This window comes from Fundulus heteroclitus, chromosome 2 (assembly GCF_011125445.2).
Source record: "Fundulus heteroclitus isolate FHET01 chromosome 2, MU-UCD_Fhet_4.1, whole genome shotgun sequence".
NCBI lineage: Eukaryota > Metazoa > Chordata > Actinopteri > Cyprinodontiformes > Fundulidae > Fundulus > Fundulus heteroclitus.
This window is the reverse complement of record NC_046362.1, coordinates 28,858,193-28,879,424: the sequence shown is the minus strand read 5'-3', so window position 1 is coordinate 28,879,424 and position 21,232 is coordinate 28,858,193. Positions and strand designations below refer to the sequence as shown.

The 21,232-nt window shown below is 40.5% G+C and overlaps 1 protein-coding gene across 2 annotated transcripts in view; it reads right to left on the bottom strand.

Moving 5' to 3' along the window:
• The window catches only part of fa2h (fatty acid 2-hydroxylase), a 48,882-nt gene extending 27,856 nt beyond the window's left edge, over window positions 1-21,026 (bottom strand). Inside the window, exon 1 of one of the 2 annotated variants that reach the window (XM_021319001.2) lies at window positions 20,639-21,026. In XM_021319001.2, the coding sequence (XP_021174676.2) occupies window positions 20,639-20,920 (282 nt within the window). In that variant the 5' untranslated portion in view covers window positions 20,921-21,026. The remainder of the gene's footprint in view (window positions 1-20,638) is intronic. The other variant, XM_012867601.3, reaches the window with a different exon arrangement.
• Window positions 21,027-21,232: the final 206 nt, after the last annotated feature.

Here is a 21,232-nt window from a genome sequence, read left to right as displayed (position 1 = left end):
CCGAGCTTTTTATTGCTGCAGATAGGGAGCCTGCTGGGACCAAAGGACTCTGTGTACGGGTGAAGGTTAGGGCTGGTTCCATCCGTTGGTAAGGCGATATGCAAGCAGATCTGGCTTTGGTTGGCTTGTCAGGTCCAGATTGCGATCAAAGTGTATGACAGTTATGCAGCTGCTGAAAGTTTCCTTAAAGTAAAACTGGACGTTTTAATCGCACACACAAAAAAAATTTTTCTCACATTCTTTGGTTGTGCTGGTGCCACCATTCACCTTTATTGTCTGCCTAGTGATAAACCTGCTCTTCAGGTTAATGTCCACAATTAATTTGACCCTTTCCAGGCATCTGTATGACGATAAATGGCAGGAAAAAAAAAAAAAAAAAAAAAAAAAAAAAAAAAAAAAAAAAAAAGCAGCTTTCATAACGTCTCTGGTTACGAAGCAGGTCGGAAGGAGGTGAGTTAAGCGAACCTAGTCAGGCTGACGGCGTTTATTACTTCAATAAAGATAGGATGGTTCACCTGAAAATCTACTCATAACATGCATTTTATTCCCACAGTCAGCAGTTTGCAGGTTCACACTTTACAAGGACTTGTTGAATAGATGCAGCGATCAACCAAATTTTCCCATCATCAGCTCAGATCACTTATTCTTAAGTCGCATAATATAAACACCGTTTTTCCCACTAATTATAAGAATCAAAACAAAAAACTTCTCCCATTGTAATTCTCTAAAAAGGGCATCAACAGTGTATGCCTTCGTTTTCTGTTAGATTCAAAAGGGCTACATCCATTAAGGTTTGTGCAACGTATTTAATTTCTTTGTGTTATAGTTCTGAGATATTTGCTGGGCAGACCTAAATTGGCAACCAGGAAATTGGTACTGGCCAGGAAAACCCTGATCGGAGCTGCATTGGTTCAAAGTTAATGGCACAGAGGAAATATAGCCAAGCTGCTCTTATTTACATATTTTGACTGGAGATGCTTCCCTCCTGCTTTTTCCCCCTTTTTGTTGTTTGTTTTTCAGTATTTTAAATGCTGATCGCAGTCCACAGCTGATCAAGCTGTCAAAACGTAAAGCTCTACAATGTGGACTCTTAAGAAGCAGTTAAATACTTTTTTTTTTGTTTTAAAAAACTGGCCTGTTTGTTTTTATTGGGATTTTATGTTATTTGTAATATTTTAAGTGTTGTTTTATTGGTTTTCTGCACAGCGTTTGGTGATTGCGCTGCCTGTGAAAGGTGCTTAATAAATACTTAAGTCACAATTAAAATCACCACAGATCTAAATGTAACCATTTTTTTTGCTGTGACAAAGAAAACAGAATTGCTAATTATGAAAATTCAACAAACATTGACTGTAAAAGATAAAAAAGGGGGGTGGAGGGTCTACCATCTTAAAATTCACTTTAACTAAACACTGTTTTCTGATGGGTTTACAGACCAAATAAGAATTGCATTTGTCTTTTGTTTTGATGCATTTAATAGAAAAATCCTCTTCTAAATGTTCCATCATAAGGGCCGTCGGTAGCTCAAACTCCTTTATAGCAGAAAAAAAAAGAAGAGAAAAAGAGGGCATATAAAAAGATGGCACCTAAAAGAGCCTGGCAAGGTAGTTGACGGCATTTTGTTATTTGATAGCCAAAATTTCAACCCGGCTTTTTCAGAAAGGAGGCATTTAAGTTAGATGTCCCTCGGTGAGGAGATGTTGGGGCAGATCGGTCCCGTTTACAGGCCGGTTCAAGAAGCGATTCCCTCGGTCAGCAGGAGGATGTGGGATGTCCTCCTGACTCTCCACCGCAGTCAGACACTGGGTGAAAGCAGGAGTCCATGGCAAGTTACGCTTCTGGGTGGGATTTTCTCAGCTGCATCGTCACTCTGTGCAGATAAATTTAGAACAAAGTGACTCAGTCCTAAAATCCAATCCACATCCTTTAATTATCTGAAATTATTTAACCACAACTGTTAGTACATGTAGGCATGTCCTGCATGTACTAATCGTCTGTGTAACTGCAATTACTCTAGGTAATCCTGACCTTCATAACAGTCTGCCTTCATTTGCACTAGAACACTGGGGTTAACCAAACAGGAACGCTGCAAAAAGGGAACTAAAAGTGAGTGAAAAGTTCTTGAAATTAGTAATGAAATGAGTTTTTCTTTGATTTGAGGAGCTAAATAAGATTAATTGCCAATGGAATGAACATTTTTACCCCTAAAATAAGATAATTAGATATCCTGCACTTGAAATAAGGTGATGGAGATGAATTGTTCTTATTTTAAGTGCAAAAATCTTATTCCATTGGCAAATAGTCTTATTTACCTGCTCTAATCAAGAAAAAATAAACTGATTTCAAGAAAATTTCACTTAATTCTAGTTCCCTTTTGCAGTGAACCAGCTTTGTCACACAGCCACTGTGTTGCCCAAAAGGCAAATGTGATAAAAGACAAAAATCAGCTCAGCATCTAGGAGGAGCGGTCCAGTTTGGGCACAGTTTGGTACCCCTGCAGACCAGAGACGATTAGACTTTCAAGGAGGTTGCACCTTCAGGCTGGACACCAAAAGGGATTTGTGGTGAAATCATGAGTGGTATAAGAAAAAAAAGAAGTATCTGAAACATGCAGCAGTCACCATATTGTATAGAGCAACCAGCTCATACCAGACATCTGCACAGTACGACCACCTGGCCTCATGCGAACACTCAAACCCAAATATTACCCAGCAGGTAAACACACTGTGCCAACAGTTGGAGTTTGAAATCAGTTAGATGAACCAGAGGAGTCCTCTGCATCGAATTACTTTCACTCGCTGCTATGATGGACAGCTGGAGCCGCTGCCCGTTACGTCTCGTGATCTGATACCCACATTTATGCTCTCTGGTGCCTACAGATACCAGCTCTCACTGCTGTGCTTGCTGCAGAATTATGTGCAGATTGGATCATTCTTCTGAAAAACATTTGACGCTGTTCCCAGAACATTCACCAAGATCAGAGTTCAGGGAAATCACAAAGAGAATCTAAGATCTCCACCTCTGACTCCACAGGCCTAATCTAGCATATTTAATTTGTGTCTGTTCATGTACAGCACTTTGTTACTGAAAAGTGCTATATAAATAAACTTGCCTTGCCTTAATTAAACTACAATAAAAAGGACAGTTTCCAAGCCCAGCAATAAGCTTAGAAGAGGATGGCAGAAAAACAAAAAGAACCAAGGTGCTGAAGTCCAGATCTCAACCCCGACTGGGATGCTGTGCTCTGCAGAGGCAAAAGTCCACATACCTTAATGAACTGAATCAATGCTGGAAAGAAAAGAAAAGAAACAAACAAACCATGACGTCAGAATCAGACATAGTTCTTGCCGCTGAAGGAGAGTTGTTGAATCAGAGGGTGTACCTAGTTTTGCCCCCATGGCCCCATATTTACATGATCAATAACTTGTGCAGCAGAATATGAGGGTTTGGTCGCTCACTGATGGAGCTATTGGGACACAGGCATGACAATGAACTCAAGTTAAATCACTGATTACAGTGACAATGTTAGACGTGACAGCTCTGTGCTAGATTAGTCCAAAAGGATTTATTTATTCTTATTTACCGCAGCACATTAAAGCCTATCGTGGACCCATTTCTTAACCATAGGGTCATAATATCTTAAATCTGGATGTGGTCAAATTGAAGATCGTTACGATTGAGACCGCAGACCTGGATGAAAGCAATAATTGGTATGAAAAGCCTCCGGCGACAGTGCATGCATGTTTGCACGTTCATACGAGGGTGTGACAGCAGCACTTATCCGACGTGGGATCAATGTGGAAGGAACAGGGCCAAGGTTCACACTTTGGAGAGTTTTATAACGCTGAAACAGCCATAATGTTGGACCGTCGTTTCTCACTAACCCTGAACCTCTCGTTATAATGATTTATCTACAAATAAAAAAAAGGAGAAACATTGCACCTTTACTCAGGTGCTTGAAAAGGTTTAAACTTTAAAAATCAGACAAATAAAATCCTCTATCATCTCATTTTGACCCAACCAGGGACTCCTCCCTGTTGGGCTCTGTGTCATAAGCAGCTATAGAGTGAATTACTGGGCATGAAAAAGCCAAATTAATTACACTCCAAGGTCCTAAAAACAAACTCACACCCAGTTCCAAGTCATTTCCCCCTCTCTGCAAACGAAACCCAACAATGACCTCGGCGTCAGGAGGAAGATCACCTGACCATGCGTCAGGGTCCAGTGCTCACAAAGCTGATGAGCGTCACACCATCACATCTCAGCGTATTGTTCCTCTTATTGCACTCATGACCCACTGCTGAGACGCCACCAAATCCAAGTTTAACTAAATAAAGCCGCTTGATGCAACCAATATCAAACCGCTTTACTGATAAATGGTGATATTACGGCATTCCTGATACATAAGAACCATGTTGGTTATCTCTATTGGCCGTTTGTTGCTTTAATGATTCAAGGAGCAGAGTTAAAGCATCTGAAGTTTTATTTGACATAATGTCAATCATTACCTACAAACCAACTGTGTGTGTGTGTTTTTTTTTTTTTAGCAGCACCATCATTTTGTTTCTATAAAGCCCAGAAACCTCTGCTGGGTCGCGTTTTAATGTGCAACCCTACTGTCAAAATGACATGCTAGGTGAAAACTATTCAACGTACCACTAAGGGAGTCAGTGAGTTTTACAGAGTTAAGGGTCAGCAATCAGAAATGTTCCAGTTTCTCTTCAAACTCCGTGGGTTTAGATGCAGCTATTGATCCTCAATGCGTGCCTTTCTGTGTGCTTTAGATGTTTAACCGTCCTGACACACCTGGTTCAGAAGGAATGAATTACCTCAGCAGCTTGTGATCAGGTTCTGCAGAGCTCTGTTTGCCTTGGCGTCCAGGGTTTAGGAAAACAGCTCGCTTCCAGGTAAAACCCGCGAGAACACCAGAATCCAGAAAGCAGGTCGGACGACTGAAATTAGAGTTGCTGGAGCACTTGCCTGCTTAAACTTTTGTCCCAAATTCACACGCAGTCGGGCAGTTTTAAGTCCTTTTAAATGACTGGTTGCGAATTTAAATTCACCTTTACCCACGTAGAGAAGCTAGCAGGGCTGCCATAGCACTGAAATACATGACAGAGCAATATTCCTCCATCTAATTATTTTGGTTGGTATGATTTAAATTGAGGATGTGAATTGTTATCGTCATCATAAGTAGAGCCACAGAATATAATAAAGTGTGGTTATTGCAATAGTCTCTGATCAGTGGTGCAATGACTGTTCAGACTGCAGCAATATTACCTTTCATGCATTCATCCAGTTTTTTCTAAACCCATCCCATTCTTTTTTTTTGGTTGCTTTGGTGTTGGGCGGGTTGGGCCTAAACCCAGAACAGGTAGCGAGTCCGCCAGAGGCGCACCTGTCTGCTTAGACTGTCATCTTAATCCAACACTGGTTTTGGATAGCGAGAGAAAACCTACAGAAAAACCTGAGCAGGCGTGAGGAAAACAAGCGATCTCCAACAGGATCAGGATCGGACTGAGTTTTTTAACCCAAACCCGTCTTGTGGCACAAACATATTGGAAAGCGCCAACCACAGCGCCACATGCTTTGCACACCAATTATGTAACTGACCAGTTATATAGTAGCTGAGATGCTAAAGCACAGAGAATGTTGGGATAAACAATAAAATGTCAAAAAAGCTGAAATAATTGGCATCTTTATTGTAGCAGATGTCTTTGCAATTTTAAAAATGATTTTGTTATGTATTGTGCGACCATAATGCTGAGTGGTTTTAAAACTACGGCCTGCTAGACTAACGTTTCTGCCCTATTTATATTCACCTTTTACGACAATATTTTGGGTGTAATAATAGGTACAACCCTGTAATCTTTTTAAAGATTTATCTCTGAGAATTCAAAAACAAAATTAGCTCGCTTGAAACTCTGTAACTTAGCATGAAACTCTGTAACTTATCAAGGCTCCACAGCTGAACTATTTAGAACCATTTATGTTCTGAATTTTGTTTCATACATACGCATGTGTTTTAGGGTTCAGACAAATCTGCAGCTCTACATTTTTCCAAACTTATTTCTGGATTTTTCCTGACAGTTTAAAAGATTCTGCACCTTTGTGAATAAAATGTACTTGGTTAAGTTTTTCTTACTTGCATGCAAAAGAATAGCTTCCTATGTCCTAAAGGGGCTGGTGATATCATGTCTCTGCATCTGCACACTTTAAATTTTTCTAAACTTACTGTATGACTGTTAATTGGTCATAATTGGTCATCTGAAACACCTTTTTTGGTTTGTAATAGTCTCTAAATCCTGATCTATTAACTATTATTATTATTACTATTATTATTACTACAACTATTATTACTACTATTATTATTATTACTATTATCATTAAATTAACCTTTTTTTAATAAACGTGCATTTATCTATGGGGTATCACAGTAAATTTAAATCCCTAATGATCAAAGAATTTGACAAAAAACAGTTTATAAGACAAAGATAATGGATGTTTACTAAATATGTATCAGTGGGGGAAAATTTTATTTATTTGAAATACAGAATTGTATCTTTCTAATCGTCAGGAAAAGCAGATGTTTCTATACTCAATCTTCCTTTGTCAGACTTTTGCAAACTTACAAAATTCTATCAAATTTAATACCTTTCCAGACTTTAAGACTGCATAGAAACCCTGACCGTCGCTTAAAAACAAACAACAACTTTATTTTACCTTTATTGTTAGCCGCATATTTATTTACTTTTCAAACTTTGCCTGCACACAGCTGACCCGGGTTCTACTCTGGCCTGAGGTCCTTTGCCACATGTCCCCCCCCCCCCCCCTCTGAAACCCCCTTTCCTATCAGCCTACTTTGTAAAAATTTGCCACGAGTGCTGCAGAAAAAACATGACATGCACATGTTCCTTTATAATAAAATAATAAATGTAACAGCCAGATAGTGATAACGGTTAGGTTTACAGCCGAGTAAAGCACAGAGATCTGCTATACTTTTTTTCTCCGATAGTCCGATAAAATTTCACAACTGTCTATCTTGTTTATTAGATATCCTGATCGGATCCCCCACCCCCTCCTGGCCCACTGGGCACGCTAAGGCACGCACAATATCCCAAAGAAAAGGTTTCATACAGCGGATAACGTGAATCCAAATTACAATGATTGGTTATCAAAGGCAGTCTTGTTCCTCAGATTATTAACCGACGCCACAAATTATCATTAATTATCATTACCAGTTAGTGCTGCTGACATACGAGAGGAAGCGCCCATCAAAGCGGGTCAGAATCTAATCGTACTCACTGCAGCTGGTGGCTTTTTTGGCCTCCAAACAAGCATCCCTCCGGCCCTCCCCAAGACACATTTTATCACCTTATCAGCGACAAAATGAAACGTTTGGCAACGCAAGCATGACGAACTCAAATACTGAACCCAGTGTGTTTGACTTCAGTTTACTATATATATATATATATATATATATATATATATATATATATATATATATATATATATATATATATATATATATATATATATATATATATATATATATATTAAAGTTGCGTAACAGGGACTGGAATGGGGGGTGAAACAACTAAAAACAAATGAGCAAAGGGATAGTGAGTGAGGGTGATGACGCAACCCCTGAGCAAGTGTGTGGTTGTTGTTTTTTTCCTGTTTGCAGATAAGACTGGTCCCCACAGACTGAAATAACCAGTCGAACCTGTGTGACAAGGACTCAAGATTCGCCCCTTTTTCTTTTTACGCTCTCTCTCTCTCTGTGAGCCTGATCTGAGCATGTGCAAGAATCAGACGAGCTCTGTAGCAGCAAGCGTGTGCGCAAGGTGTCGTGTTACCACACACAAAGTGAGCTAAACGGTGATAAAACACACCGCGACTCCACTTAACATGTTTGCTTTGTGGGCTTTACATCAAAAAAAGAAAAAAAAGATGGAAACTCTATTAGTTCTGTATGCAGAGGGCGAAGATGCACCGTGTAAACACAAACCATGAGAAGCGTCCCAAACCAAAGTGAACAATTTGTCATGTGAGAATACCCACTTGGCAATTTAACAGAAAAAGGGCTGACAGGGGAAATAAATTGACAGTTTTAGAAATCTAAAAAACTGTTTTTCAGCATTACATGTGTAAAAAAGAGGAAGAGAAATATTTAAAAAAGTAATATGGGAATGAATGAAGGACTAACCAGCCCTTTATAGTTAATGAATAACTCCTTGGGTAACTAAACATCCCATCATGAAGTCATATTCTTTTAATTATTAGACTTTTGACCTCATTGTTCTGACATGGTGCTGGTAAGTCTTACAAACATAACTTTGCACTTTTTTTGGCATATTTTCCTTTATTCTGGAAAGATTTGTAATAATTAAGACGCTGAAACAAACAAGAAAAAAGGAATTATATGTTGAATTTTGACCCATGTCCACATCTGTAGCTAATGACAATGTAAAACGTCCAGTGAGAAGGTGAAATAAAATGCAGCATGCACACAGAGTACATGCCCCCCCCCCCACACATGCTGCGTGGCTACAACACCAGGGACTGTAGCAACTCTGGCTACAAGGATAAGGTGAGGAAGGAGTATTTGCCATCCATTCAATGTAATTTATTAACTTAATTTATTTCTCTAATTTAAAAAAAATGAGTTGTTAGCCATTTTATGACACACCCCCTGTGGTCAATTTGACAAAACATCTGGTCTCTGCAGCGGTGCTCAGTGTTTCTTCTTCTCCTCACCACTGAACTAAGGAAGCTCTTTTTTCGCTGTGACGCGTTCATTTAGTGCGAGCACACCGCAGCCATAAGAGTTGTGACTTTTTTTTTTTTCAGTGCATCTTTTAAACTGTGGTCTGAAGCTGGTTGTTAATATGAGCTGGCTTAAACGCAAGTTTTGAGACTTGCCTAACATTTATCATAGTGTTGTTTTTATTATGCAAATGTAGGAAGAAAAAGCACTATCGGCTTCAAGAATCGGTAGCACATATCGGGACGGGCATCGGCTAGACGGATGTCAAAATAAATCGATTTCGGCCTTAAATTAAAAAACTGTATCAGTCCATCTCTAGGGCCCAAGTCCGATCCTTGGGAGCTAAAATCCCACAACTTTTAGATGCGTCGCTTCTCCAGCATCCCTGAATGAAATGGCTGAATTCTCTCATCAGCATTCAGCCCCTCCGCTCTGCAGACTTGGACTAGAGGATCCCAAAATAACAATTACCAGACCTGCTGGCGCCACGATATCTCACCACCATAACCTCGCTACGGAGGATTCATGCACAAATCCATTGGGAAACTCAAACTTGATTATTCTTAACAGGAGAGTTCACAGAGGTTCTCATCAAGACCCTGCAGAGCCCATAAAAAGTTTCTGGTCCTTTCACCTAGTATGGTGAAATAAATTTCACCAAATTAATACAACTTAAAGTAACACCCACTGATCCCCGCAGCACAATCTACCTCAGAGTTCACAAGTAATTGGTCCTACCTTGTTAAACTACTATAATGAATCAGTTTACATCTGTGGCCCTTCAGCATGAGCAAAAGTTAGGGGTCGCCGTGTTTTTAAAGCACAAGAGCAATTCAGACTGTAGTTCACCACGTCTGATAACATCAATTAAAAACTATAAAGCAGTTAAACCCACCGAGCTGAAGACCGTTTTGGGGCTGCAAGTCAACTTTCATGCTTTCTTTTGTCATTTTTTTTTTCTTTAGGTCTGCATCTCAGGCCGCTCTGACAATCCGATACACGAGTGTAACAGAATACGAGCAGGACAACAACAGCCTGGTGGGTCCGTGGAGGGAAGAACTAGACAGGAGAATCCCCTCTTCTTCCAGAGACCAGTTTAACTAAAACACTCCCACACGCCTTTAGTGGGATCTGCTCCTGTTTGGGTGTGGCTGACAGCCTGTTTTGTTGCAACAGCACATCTCTGAGCATACATGTGTTGAGGCAACCTGTCGCATCCACAAATGGTCTGCAACCACATGTAGACTGCCTGGCAAAAAAATTAAATAAAAAAAAGATTTTTTGATAGGGTATATTTTCATTTTTCTTTCTTAATTATGTCATTTCAGTAAACGAAAGCGTGAAAATGAGGGGAAAAAGATGAGTAATTGTAGGAGAAATAAATACAAAATCAGCTAAATAAAGAAAAAAAATACAAGACAGACAAAACAATCTGCTAATTGCTGAGTTTCATGCTTGCTTTTAAAAGCAAACGGGTCATCTCAGCTTTTTGTGCCAAGTGTCCTTTTTTAAAAAGATCCCCAAACCCAGAACCAAGTGCCCCATAAAATGGCCGACAGGCATTTTAGATGGTTAAATATTTTTTTTCCAATTATTATAAGAACAGGCGATCAGGAAATCGGCATCGAAGTAAATATCGACCACATGTAGATTTATTTTGCAGTGAAATCCAGCATTCCCGTCCGGCCTCAGTATTAGTCCAGTTATTGAGCGCCGCCCTCCTCCTCATCCTGCTGGACTTTGCCCCGTCGCTCCTCTGCAGGTGTAATCGTGGCGACGAGCGCAGCCACCTGAGGCCTCCACCTGAGCACTAATTGCCGTGTCTCTATAGCAGCAAAAGGCAAACAGTGTGCCGAGTAATGCGTCACCACGGTGATAAACTGGAAAGCGGCTCTGAGGAGTTGTAAAAGAGGCAGTCCGCCCGAACGGTTTGTTGAGGAAAACTGATGATGCAGGAGTGGCGGAGGGAAGAGCCGAGGCACTGGGACACTCTGTGCTTTGCTGTGGCCTCAATTAATAACCATTGTGAGACTAATTACCAGCATGCTCTGTGATTATGGTGACAAACCTGTTAAAAATACATTGTCTGCTTTGTTTTCTGGGCATCTACTGGACTGTTCAAATAAAACTAAAAAGACTGAATTGTTCTTATTTGGACAACCACACTTTGCAAATGATCCACAATTTACTCGTTTTTTTAAATATTGGGGTAAATTTTGAAAGCTCTTAGATTTAGAAAGCCAAACTGTTAAAAAAATAATAATTACAGCTTTTAGCCAAAGTTAAGCCCTTTAATTAGTTAACAGTTATTCTTTTAGTTAGATGTGTCTCCATTTCCTTGAAGATTACTTCAAGTCAGCAGGCAAGTCAGAAACTCTGATCGACAGCTCCGCAAGATTTCTCAAAGTCCTTAAAATGTTTTCTTTGGAACCATCAGTAGGAACAGCCCAGTACTGGTTTTTGTTTCATTGTAGAATCATGGTTCCCTCTCCTCTGCAAGCCAGGGCTGTGACCCCTTTACCACCGTGCTCCACAGTCGGTATGAGGCGTTTGGGCGGATATCCCGCTCCAGAGTCATGCTGTTGATTCAAATGCAACATTTGCAAGACTCCTTTAGAAATAAGATGCTTTCTCCTTCAACTACTTAAAACAAACCACACTTTGCTCATTACCTGTAATTGTCTTTTCAACACTGAGGTACAGTATGAAATGGGGGACTTTAGACTCTTGGCAGCCATCTTAAAACGTTTTCTGAATAAAACTTCTTAGAGCAGGAGGGCCGACTTTAGGCAGTTTGGAAACGGCTTCATAGCCCTTCCTAGATTCATGGGCAGCAACATTTTCTTAAGGTCATTGCTGTTGCCGTTTCTTCTTGGCATCGCGTAAACACAAACCTGTATACTCAGGGGCAGCAACCTGTTAAAACTCCTGCTTTTAACTGCAGACCATCAGTTATCTCGTGTATTCAAGCAGCAGTACCCGCTCAAAACTAACGAAGGCAGAAAAGAAGCACTTCAATCCTATAAATATTCCACACCATTGTAAGTGGATCATTAACATCCCTTCAAAAACACCCTAAAAAAAAGGGAGAAATATGTTGTATTTGAAGTAAATAGAGTTCAGTTATTGTTTCAGACTGATTTCGTTTTACAGTAGACCTGTTACTCTGCATGTCACTTCCTTAAGTTGTTCAATTTACAACTTCCTAAAGACAAGAAAAAGGCATATAAGAAAACATTGGTTACAGTCAAACTGTTAAAACATGTTTAGCCAAAGTTAAGCCCTTAAATTAGTTAACCTTTATTCTTCTCAGCTGTGTTTTCATACAAGAGCTGCCAAGTATATAAAAATCAAAGGTCTGCTGTAGCATCAAGTCTTTAAGTCAAGCGGAGAAGAGGATGGCAATGCCAGTCTAACAGCGTTAAATAACAGGAGTGTAACAAAAACTTTAAGGTCAGCAAACGTGACGTCTGCCCAACAAGTTTTCTTCTTCCTCAAAATGGATCAAGACCTGGTTTCACTTTCCCCTTTAGACCAAAACGTTCCCAGCAGCGGCTCTGAGCAGAAACCATTAACATGCGTCGTCCAAACTGTTGTCAGTGCAAACAACCCCTCTGTTTGATAGTAAAACTGGTCCCAAACACAGATGCATGTCCACACTATCAGATGCAGATGGAAGCTCTGTTCTGCTGCAGCACTTTAAGCCTGAAACTGGACCGTCCACCATGTGGTTTTAAGGACACCCTCGCCGTAGAAGAGAAGTTCTGTCTCCCAATCTGCCTGAGAGAGTCCCACCGCTGCGACTAAAATTAAGCTCATCTGGGAAATGTAAATATGCAGACATTTAAAGAAGTCTCGTGTGATTTGATCAGTGATTCGCTGACTCTTTGCAGAAAGAGGAAGGGTCATTTTCTTTCTCAAAAGAGCCTCATTAAAGCAATCAGGGACAAACAAACAATCAACTACACAAAATAAAGAAAATCTCCTGGGCAGCCATGTTGGCAGCCATGTTGGCAGACACGCTTAAAACAGATTCAAATCTCTTAATATTTCTGCCAGGAGAGCCGCTGACCTCTACAACTATGAACAAAACTTATTTTATGTCCAAAATGTTTTATTTAGACTTTTCCAGCTTCACCCAAGTAAAATATTCTTATTTTTCAAATACATCAATCATATTTTAATGCATTTGTATACAACATCTTTATCAGTCCATCATCCATCGATTGTCCATTAATCAGTTACTCAATGCGCTTATTCAGTTGCATTTTACTCATCCATCTTCCCCTCAAACCCTTCTTTTATTCAATTTATTCATGCCTACATTTACCAAACACACATTCATCCATGTTTCACACATGTTCCAGATTTAAAGCTGTAGTTGCTAATCCTGTTCAGGAACACTTATTGATACCAAATGAAATGGTCCTTCCATCCTGACAGTAGTCAATACATTAGGTATTCAGAAAAAGGGAGGTTAAAATTTTTTTTAATCACAGAGCAGCAGGTCTATAAAAACCGTGACCAATTTTGTCATTCAGACTGAACGGCAGGGATTGATGATCAGAGTTTTATTCCTGCTCTACCTTCTCTGTCCCTCACGTTCTGAGGGTATCATCTTATCTATTGGTTCTCCCACATGCCAATCATTGTGAGGCGCTCACGTAGCGCCAGGCTGCGTGCTCGTTCCTTGTTAGTTTCCGCTTGCTGGCTGCGCACTTCTAGTGTTTATGTATCTGGTTAGCCTAGCGGTTAGCTTAGGTGTTAGCCGTTCGTTGTAGCAGCGCTGCTCACACTTTACACTTTGAAAATAGCTGAGAGTTGCAAGTAGCAAACGATCTTACAAGTTTATGAGGAGACGAGGAAGGCCTCAGTAGAAATAAATAAAAACAGAGTGGATTTGGGAGATTTGTTTTACACGATCCCCCCCTGAGGAGCGTAGGAGCAGGTAAGATGGTGTTGCGCGTGTGCAGTTATTCATAAAGGGACTTGGGAAACTTCTGGGGAAAAAAACAAAAAAAAAAAACACCAACTCTGCCTTTAAGGTCTAACTTCTGCAAAGAAAAACAATCTGCCAAAAATTCATATTGAAGTTCAGAATCAGTACTATGAAATGTTCTTAAAGGGCACAGAGAACTCTGGAAGAGTGTAGCGTTTTAACTTTGAAAAACTCTTGAAAGAAACCATGCAAGTCCCTTCTGGTCTGGTTCAGCCTGAATTATACCCCCTGTTCATTCCCTGAAAGGTGTTTTTGTAATGTTACTACCAGTTAACTTGTTATCTGATAAACACAGATGCTGGTTAGGTAGACACTCTTGCTACCAACCGGGAGGCCTGAACACATTGTTTAAATTTCTCCCAAAAGCGTTGACAAAGCACTGAAGGAGCCACCAGCTTTCAGGGAATTAAAGTAGGGAACCACCGATTTGGGCCAATGTTGGTTTAGATATAAATTTTGCTGTAATGACCAATAACTAACATTTATATTACATACATTTCCCTGCACTTTCTACATCAAGAACAAAATAATAAATAAAACCACACCGCTGTCATTAGTTTTATGCTTCACTAAAACAACCCCCAATCCTGCACTGCATCGCTATCCCTGGTCACATGACCAAATAAATACCACATCCCCTCCTGGAACACATACACAAAACAACAACAGAGATAAACATTGGCTGTTAATGTCAGCCCACATGTTTTTTTTTTCTTTTTCAAAAACTTGAAGTTTTGGTAAAAAGTTGGTTGAATAAAGGGTTGAATTCTGTGTTTGTGTGTTCTGTACTTAAAAATAAGTTGCTAAGCAACAGCATACAATGGCTAAGGCTGCACTTAAAATATATATGTTTTGAATTTGTTGATAATTAACAATTAGCGCGCACGACCCATGTACGGAGGCCTTAGTCCTCGACACGGCCGACCCAGGTTTGACTTGGACCTGTGGTCCTTTGTGCATGTCTCTCCCCTCTCCTGTCAGCCCGCTGTATGAAAAATTAGCCACTAGGGCCATAAAAACCTAAAAAAAGAAAAGAAAAAAAAAAGGTTTTATCCTTTATGGAATCAAACTCTATAAATGTTGGCAAATAAATAACTCAAGTCATGCTTGATGTGGCTGATCAATAACTGGAAATAACTGGTCTTTGTAATGTATTTGGACAAAAGAGTCAGCGTAACGTGACTCTTTTGTCAGACACACCTATAAATCAAATCAGAGCAGATATGCAGTACTGTATGCTCTACATCTGCGTTTTCTTCCCATAAATTCTTACACTATATTTTAATCAACCCTTCTCCTTGTTATTAAAAAAAAAACATTTGAATCTGCTAATTTTATTTAAATCCCTCATAAATGGCCAATAGTCCTACTCATGACATTATTTTGATTGGTCAGTTTATCCAGCATTGTTGGAGAAGCAGAAAAGAAGTGAACTTCTAACATGAAGGGGAAACCATAAAGCAGCTATAAACCAGTACATGGCTGAATAACCCTCCCTTAAGCAGAAACGGACTCCAATAAAAAGATAAAAGCCATATCTGACTAATGTTGATGATTCATCGCTGTAAATCTTATCGCAGCCATTTTTTCCATGGGGTTATTGACGGTTCGGGTCATTTTCTTCCAGTCTTTTAGCTCCGACACGTTGGAGCGCAGTCAAAAAGAATTAAAATAACCATCTTATGTAGGTGGTATGATTTCGTTCTAAAATAATTATTGGATGCAACTCAGGGAGGGCACACACTATAATAAATTAACAGTGTGGCTTAAAGTTATACCCACTGTTTGTCCACAGTAGAGAAAAAAAAAAAAACACCTTTTTACAGCCCAAAGACTAATGATTACAGAACAAAATGAGGACAATATTTAACAGTCTGTTGAAGGTAAATCCAAGGTTCCTGACAGATCAGAGGAAATAAACAGGGTGAGTTAGCTTAACCAAGGCCATATGTGGAGGAAAAAAATCCCACAGAAGGGATTTTATCACGATAACAAGATGAAATCTGGCTGATGACCTCCTGTTTTGGAGACAACCACATACCCCATAATTGACAATCTGCTATTTTAGGACAATCAGGATACCTGGACTGGTCAATAAAGGCGTGGCGGGGAGTGGCGTCCTAGTGGTTAAAGCAGGGCGCTTAGAGAGGACACAGGTTCACCAGGTTCAAATCCCAAAACATCAGGGACAGCATCAACTCACAAACACAAGGAAGAAAACTGTAGAAGAAGAGGAGCTCACTAACCTTTTAAAAAACCCTAACCTGTACATGTAACTTTATACAATTACACATTTATTTTAACAGAGTCAAATGTATAGCACCGAGTCAAATTGAGGTAAATTGTTAAGGCTTAAATGGGAAAATGAATGAGACAGACAGATGGATAAAAGCTTGGTTGGTTGGACATATGAACATATTAAAGGGTGGCTGGACAGACAGGTGGCCAAAAACTGGCTGGACTGACTAATAAAAGTCTGACTGAACGGTGGAACTGATCAAAAGGTGGCTGAATCAACAGAGTGAATGAAAAAAAAAAAAATAGATGGAGGGACAGAAAGGACATTATGGCGACCAGATCTACAGAATCGCTGTTATAAATAAATAAATAAAAATAAAAATAAAAAAACGGTTGAGGAAACTTTGTTTTAGGAATTCAGATATGCATCGTGTAGAATAAACTCTGGCAATAAACAGCTTTTCAGACCCAAGAGTTCAGACATTGTTAGACTACATAAAAACATTTAATCCTTATGGAAAATAAAGCAAGTAAGCCATCCTCAGATTAGATCCGCTACAAATCCCAAAATAAGAACTGTTTGAGTCTTTGCACAAAGATAAATGACGCTGATGCACTTTTATGCAGATAAAGACCTGCGGTCATTGATGTTTTTCTGTTTGCTGAATAATTATGCAATAACAGAGCAGAAAAAAAAAATACTGAAGCTGTATAAATCAATATTAACCTTAGAATAAACACTGAAGAAGTTGAATAAATATCATGTCATGGTGCTCATAGACATCATCTTTATTTAAAGTTTGTAGGGGGAATGACACTTAGAGCAGAGGCTTTCTCTTCCAGGCTGGTAAAAGTCACTGACCTCAGTGCTGACTTATCTCCAAACACATTGTCATTTACCCTGAGCAGTAATGAAACCAACTAAGCCAGATTTAGAAGTAAAGCGCTAAACTATTCACAGTGAAAAACGTATGCAAGGTGAGATTAACGTCCTCTCGGTTCGACCCACACAAGCTGAAAACTGATTAACTGAAACCAGGGGAGGGCAAAAGTCATTTCTCTGGTATTTATGGGTACCTAAAGCCTGGAGGACATTGTTATTTAACTTTCTGAGCCGAGATGCAGCCTGGACAGGCTGGCAAATGGGCAGACATGTAAATGGGCTTCTCTGTCGGCAGGAGATTTATGCAAACTCGGTCCACAGAGACGAACACACGCGCAGAAATACGGGCTGCAGGTTCGCGCCGTGACAAGAGGACAAAACTTTCCACCTTACCCCACCGAACCCTCCTGCATTTGAAAATCCCCTCTTAATGGGACAAGACAAACCAGTTCCCTCTCCGTCCTGATCCCATTCTCTCCCTCGTCCCCTGAATCATTCGTCGACACCGCCCTCCACACCTATCCAAGACCAACCGCACAGAAATCACCTGTGCGCCCCTCCCTGCTTCCCTCCTTCACACCGGGATTGCACAACCACTGAACCAGCTTCTCCTCATTCCCAAAAATCTATACAGCCCAGGAGGAGGAGGGAGAGATTCAGGGAGTTTCTCCCTGAATCTCTCCCTTTCTCTCCCTCTCCCCTTTAGGACTGAAAACGCCCCAGAGACTGAGCTTTACACCTGTTGCTTTCAGTGTCTGAATATTCTTCCCAGGGAAACTGAAGGCAGCTCATTAAAAGCTGTTTAAAAGAAAAATGAAACCTGCTCCTGTGAACTAAGGTCACGAAAACACCTGGAACACATATCAGCTCAAATATGAACTAATCCTTAAATGAATTATTGAGATTAGCATTTAATTTTTAAAACTTAAATTCCGAGCAAAGCTAAATTCCTGAAATTCTTTGTAAGGCTTTTGGTTTTGGGTTGTTCGACCTATTTGGCCACCAGTAACAAAGCTTTCTGGAGGCTCCCAGCTGATCTCACCAACAGGACTCAGAGTCATGTATTCACACACATAATCTCCACTTTAAAAAGTTTTAATGGTATTCTAAATCTTCATCAATGTAGTCCTATAAACTTATTCTGGTCACTTATTTAGACCCATCTGAATAAATAATTCTGATTTCATCTAACAATCAAATGATACTTTTTTTTTTCTAACAAAGCAATATAAAGAAAAAAAAAACTTTTAAACTTTTAAATTAGCCACTTTGGAAGGATTGGGTTTACATTAAGGGAAAAGAGTACAAGTTAAATAATGTGTTTTTCTAACTTCTGTAACCTTGTCTCTAACCCTAAATGAAGCAGATATCACAGGAAATGTTTTCCTACATTTTCCAGTGACGCAAAGATTTTGATCTTTTTTTTGTTTAAAAAAATCCTTTAAAACATGTTAATTTAAGATAGGAAAACTGGGTAATCCAACCATTGATTGCCCTTTATTCTGATTATCATAAAATGTTATGATGAACGCAATCACGGGGAAAGATTACTGACTTTGCATTTGTCCAGCAGATTGTCACTGATCGGGGAACAGGGAAGAAGTCACAAAAGCTCATTGCGAAAGAGGCTAATTCAAAGTTTAGTGGAAGGAAAAACTGATGTACACCAGCAACAGGCATAAGTGAAACCTTAAGAGGATTATGAAACAAAAAAAAAAAAAAAAAAAACTGATAGAAGAGGTTGGGGGAGATTCACAAACGGGGGACTTGTGTTAGGCCACTCCTGATCCGGAGACAGCGTCAGAACCGTATTGCTTGGGCTAAGACGAAAAAACAACCAGACTGTTGGTCTGTGGAACAAAGTCCTCTTCTCCTGAAATTCCATATTTAATTTGGAAACCGAGTTATTTGTGTGTGATGGAGGGGAGATGCGCAGAACCCGAGTTCCTGGAGGTTAATGTGACGTTAATGATAATCCGAGAAGCCATGTCATCTACTGGTCTATTGGTGTTGTTCCGCTCCGTTTTATCAAGTTCAAAGTAAACACAGTCACCTGCCGGAAAACTTTACACAAGCTTTACGGAGATGTTGATTTAAAGTTCCAGTAGGACCTGAAATCTGCCCAAACACGGGTAAAAGCTCGATTGGGGAACCAAATGGTCTGACCTAAGGAGCTAATTGCCAAGAAGTGGGCTGTGCTTTTATGTCATGTCACTCAAAGGATTGTGGGATTCCCTATGACTCCTTAGCTCCAATAAGGGACATCATGAGCTCCCTATGCTAAAGGAACTATGACAGGAAGCATACAGGAAGCTTTTGCTACCTCCTTTACTCACTGCACTATTCTTACAGCACTTAATGCGAACGCTGACCTATTAGACCTTTCCAGATGCAGCCCCAAATGTGTTCTAGCTCCGCCCCCAAATAGCTGGTGTCCATGGAAACTAGAGAGTCGTACCTTTCCAGCGACCTATCACACATCTTTTTCCGACGTTGTCAGATGACGCAATTTCTGTGCGTAACGGAGGCTATAAAAAGTGGTAATCGGTTTTGTAACCTCCGTGCTTTACGAACTTCTTCGAACACAGTTGATGATATACGGCGTAAATGTCGTGACTAATGTCTGTCATATGCAAAATGAGTCAAACATTGGAAATCAGCACATTTATTTAACCAGATTTCCCTTTTTTTTGGAGGTGAAGAGCACATTTGGCACAGTTTTGGGACATTTGACTAAAATGTGCCAAAAACGACAGCTCCACCTGGCACACTGCCCACTAAAACTATTATGGATCAAACAGCTTCAACTGATTCAGTCCAACTTTGCTCCCATTATAGTAAAGAAGTTGAGAGGCGTCTTCCAGGTTTTCTAAAAAGGACTTTCATAGAGTTCTTCCCCGTTTATTTAGGAAAAACTTTAGGAGAGACTAAATTTTTTGGGGATTTTTTTTCTTTTAAACCACAACTAAATCCGAGATAGCATCAGTTGTTCCAGTGGTTCCACAGGTACAAATATTTGTCATACCTTTACACTGGTACCAAAAGATTGCTTTTATTCCTGATAACTGGAGCTAAATTCTGTACTTCACTCGACTGTTTTCAGGTAAAAATTACTAAAATTACTTACTTAAAAAAAAAAGGGACTTGCCAACCTGGGCTTCCTTAACACCTGAGCAGAGCAGCAGACTGATCACCTCCATGCCACGCTGCATTGATGCAGTAGGCGATGGAAACGGAGGATCAACAGAGTGCATATAATTAACATATAATAGGAACTCTGTGCAATAATCCCTGAACTGCACGATTAAAAGAGACGCATTTTATCGTATGATGTAATTGATCTAATTTACCGGGACGCACCTGTGTCAGGTGGAGGAGAGCAGGTTGAGGTTGTTGACGTTTGAACAGAGGGGGGAGGGGGGAGGTGGAAGATGACACTAGTGTCAAACATACTAGAAACTTCCCAGCAAAAGTAAATAAAACTGTTACCTAGGTACATAACGGACGGCTGGCTGTCACGTTTGATCAAGCAAATCGTTTTATAAGCGAGCAGCAAGAAGTATCAGCCTTTTGTTTGGAAGTAAAACATTTTCTCCAAACCACGACACAGATGAAAAAAAAAACAACAACAACAAAAAAAAAAAAAAAAAAAAAAAAAACAACAATTAAAGATGCTGTTTTAATTGGCGTTGCGGGGAGTCGCTGCCGCGTGCAGCCAGGTGCGGCCAATTAACGACCCGGGTTTTACCTGTACCTCTTCCGCGCCGCTCTCCCGGTCCAGCTCCCCGATGTAGTACTGCTCCAGCCACCGCCGGGCGTTCGCCGAGTGCCGGTGCGGGGGTCCCTCCATCTCCCGGGTGAGGTCCTTCCCCGCGCGGCTCCGTATGAGCGCCTCGCCGCCCGGGTGCATGCGCAGGAAGGCGGTCACGTCGTACACTCTGGTCCCCAGCAGCACCCAGCAGGAGTCCTTGGTGCAGTGGCGGGCCACCTCCCGCTCGGTGTAGAACCGGGGGGACGTGGACGGAGACATCCTGAGAGAGTGGGGGGGAGGTCTGGGCGTGGGAGATCCGAGAGAACCAGGGGGGGAAAAACAGTGAAGTGATGAGGGACTCGAAGCCCGAAAGTATCTGAGACTTCACGGCGAGCTGCGCTGAGAATCTCAAGGGGCGGGGTGTGGGAGGCGTTCAGGAGCCCTGGAAAAAAATCTGTCATAATTTCGCTTAGCCGTTTATCAATATTACGACAAGGTGTAGAACAGCCGGACACACCTAAAATAATAAACCCCGATAGGGCGGACAAGTCTGTCACTCGCATGTGCTGTCGCTATTTTTAAAACTCTTAT